Source organism: Aplysia californica, unplaced genomic scaffold (assembly GCF_000002075.1).
Source record: "Aplysia californica isolate F4 #8 unplaced genomic scaffold, AplCal3.0 scaffold00201, whole genome shotgun sequence".
NCBI lineage: Eukaryota > Metazoa > Mollusca > Gastropoda > Aplysiida > Aplysiidae > Aplysia > Aplysia californica.
The window spans coordinates 451,458-453,822 of record NW_004797471.1 but is presented as its reverse complement, the minus strand read 5'-3'; the positions used below and the strand labels follow the sequence as shown (position 1 = coordinate 453,822).

At 42.8% G+C, this 2,365-nt stretch overlaps 1 protein-coding gene across 1 annotated transcript in view; it reads right to left on the bottom strand.

Moving 5' to 3' along the window:
* Positions 1 to 822: 822 nt before the first annotated feature.
* Positions 823 to 2,365, bottom strand: part of LOC101847656 — a gene marked incomplete in the record, with an annotated part of 22,989 nt that continues 21,446 nt past the window's right edge. Inside the window, 1 exon segment of the mRNA XM_005099076.3 lies at positions 823 to 978. Coding sequence (XP_005099133.2) covers positions 939 to 978 — 40 coding nt within the window.

Here is a 2,365-nt window from a genome sequence, read left to right as displayed (position 1 = left end):
GTCTATAGTGTACATGTATGGATCTGAAACAAATGAACATACACTTTTCAAGTGCAAGCTTTTTTTTTCAGCTTACCCTGAATCCCTTGGGCGGGGAAAAAGCACGCTGTAGACAATTGTTTACTTTTTCTTCTACTTTTAGTGAACAATAAATGATATATGCCATTTTAAATACAATTCATTTACATTCTAGCATACATACACACACACACATACACACACACATACATACACACACACACACACATACACACACACTTACACACAAACACAGACACAAACACAAACATACATACAAAACTACACACACACACACACACACACACACACACACATACACACACACACATGCACAAACAACACACAGACACACATGCACAAGCAACACACAGACACACACACACACACACACACACACACACACACACACACACACACACACAAATGCCATTAATGCTTTTAGGTATTATAATAATTAAAGCAGGTACGGCATGTAGACAGACATTCAGACGAGTAATGGAAATATCAATAAACTAAAATAACAGAAGTGAAACGACCGCAGCAAAAGTAACAGCAACGAAAATACAGTGTAGCAGCTGTGAAATTAACAGTATCTGAAGTAACAGCAGTAAAAGTAACATTAGCAGAAATAACGTTAGCTGAAGTTACAGCAACGAATGAAACACCAGCTGAAATAACTTACAGCAACGAAAATGACAATAGTTGTAGTATAACACCGGGCCAAAGTAACACTAGTTGAAATAATAACAATGAATAACTGATGTATCAGAGGTGAAAGTAATAGCAGCCAAAGTAGCATTAAAGAATGCACTGTATTATTATTATTGAGTAATGAAATATGTAATAATAGCCTAAGTAACAGCTGCGAAAGTAACAGATCGAAAGTAGATTTACACGTGATCTTGAGCTGTCTTGTCCTAAAAAGGTCTTGCTGTCGCCTTGAAACAAAAACTGGCGCTGTGGGTGAAAAGAGAAATGCAATACATATAAAAGAAGTCAAAGTGCAGAAATAATAGTGATCATGCATGAATATTGAGCATACAATGGCATGGAAGGGAGCATCTCTGAGGAGAGATGTGTTATCTATGGTCGATAACGTGAGGAGAAGGGGAGGGGGGGGGGGGGGGGCCATACGAATGAAAAGGTAACCACGAAGGTTTAGAATATCAATACTAGCACATGTATGTATTGCGTTTGCTGGCATGCAGGCATGCAGGCATGCAGGCATGCTTGCATACGTGTGCGTGTGCCTGTGTGTGCGTGTGTCCGTGTGTGTGTGTGTGTGTGTGTGTGTGTGTGTGTGTGTGTGTGTGTATGTGTTTGGCACGTAATAATGCAAGTATGCAGGTATGCATGCAGGTACGCATGCAGGTATGCAAGTATACAAAAAATACATGCATGCACGTACATACTCACGCAAACACACACACGCACGCACGCATTCGTGCACGCACGCACATACACTATATATCTATCTGTCTATGTATCTATCTATCAATCTATCTATCGATATATCGCTCTATCTATCCACATAGAAAGAATGTACGGGGGCTCTCGTGGTCTAGAGGGGTGTTTGCCTCTCATTCAATAAGTCCCGGGTTCGAATTTGGATTGCGATGGAAAATGTTCTTCTAAAAATTGTTCTCTTTTCACCTCCTTTCCTGCTCTGTAACAATGTTCTGTCGTCTGATTTTGCCTCCACTTTCTGCCCCCACCCCCTCACCTCCTTTGCCCCTCCTCAAGGCTCCTGACTCGTTCTGCAGCCTTTCTACTGCAACTCCTTGGCTCCTTCTAACTGCTGTCTTTCAGCCACACCCCTGATTTTTTTTTTTATGGAAGTAAGATCTAACATCTTACCTTCTCGGATAAGGGCAAAAAATCTCGGAGGTACCATGTGGAAGTTGCGCACGTTAAAGATCACGGTGATCCGATAAGAGTCGACCTCGGCCGCCACCTGGGCAAAATTCAAAATTTCCTACCAACGACAATAAATGTGTTATGTGTCCGCGCGTTCATATAACCTTATGCAGGTGCAAGTGCCGTGCATGAAACATTTACCCCCCCCCTCCCCCAAAAAGACGGAAAGTGAAATGTACTCACCACACAGCCAGAAGCATCAAGTGCCAGGAGACGGACTGTTTAGACAGCGAGGACCGGCCCAGGGCACATTCCTGGTCATCCTGAGATAAGACAGACCGAGGGTTATACACAAGGAGACAGCATTTTTTCCCAACTTCATACAGTGACTGCTACTCTCTGTCTCACGGTCTCTCTGTTTCTGTCTCTGTCCCTGTCTCTCTCTCTCCCTCTTTCTCTCTCTCTCTCCCTCTCTCTCTCTCTCTCT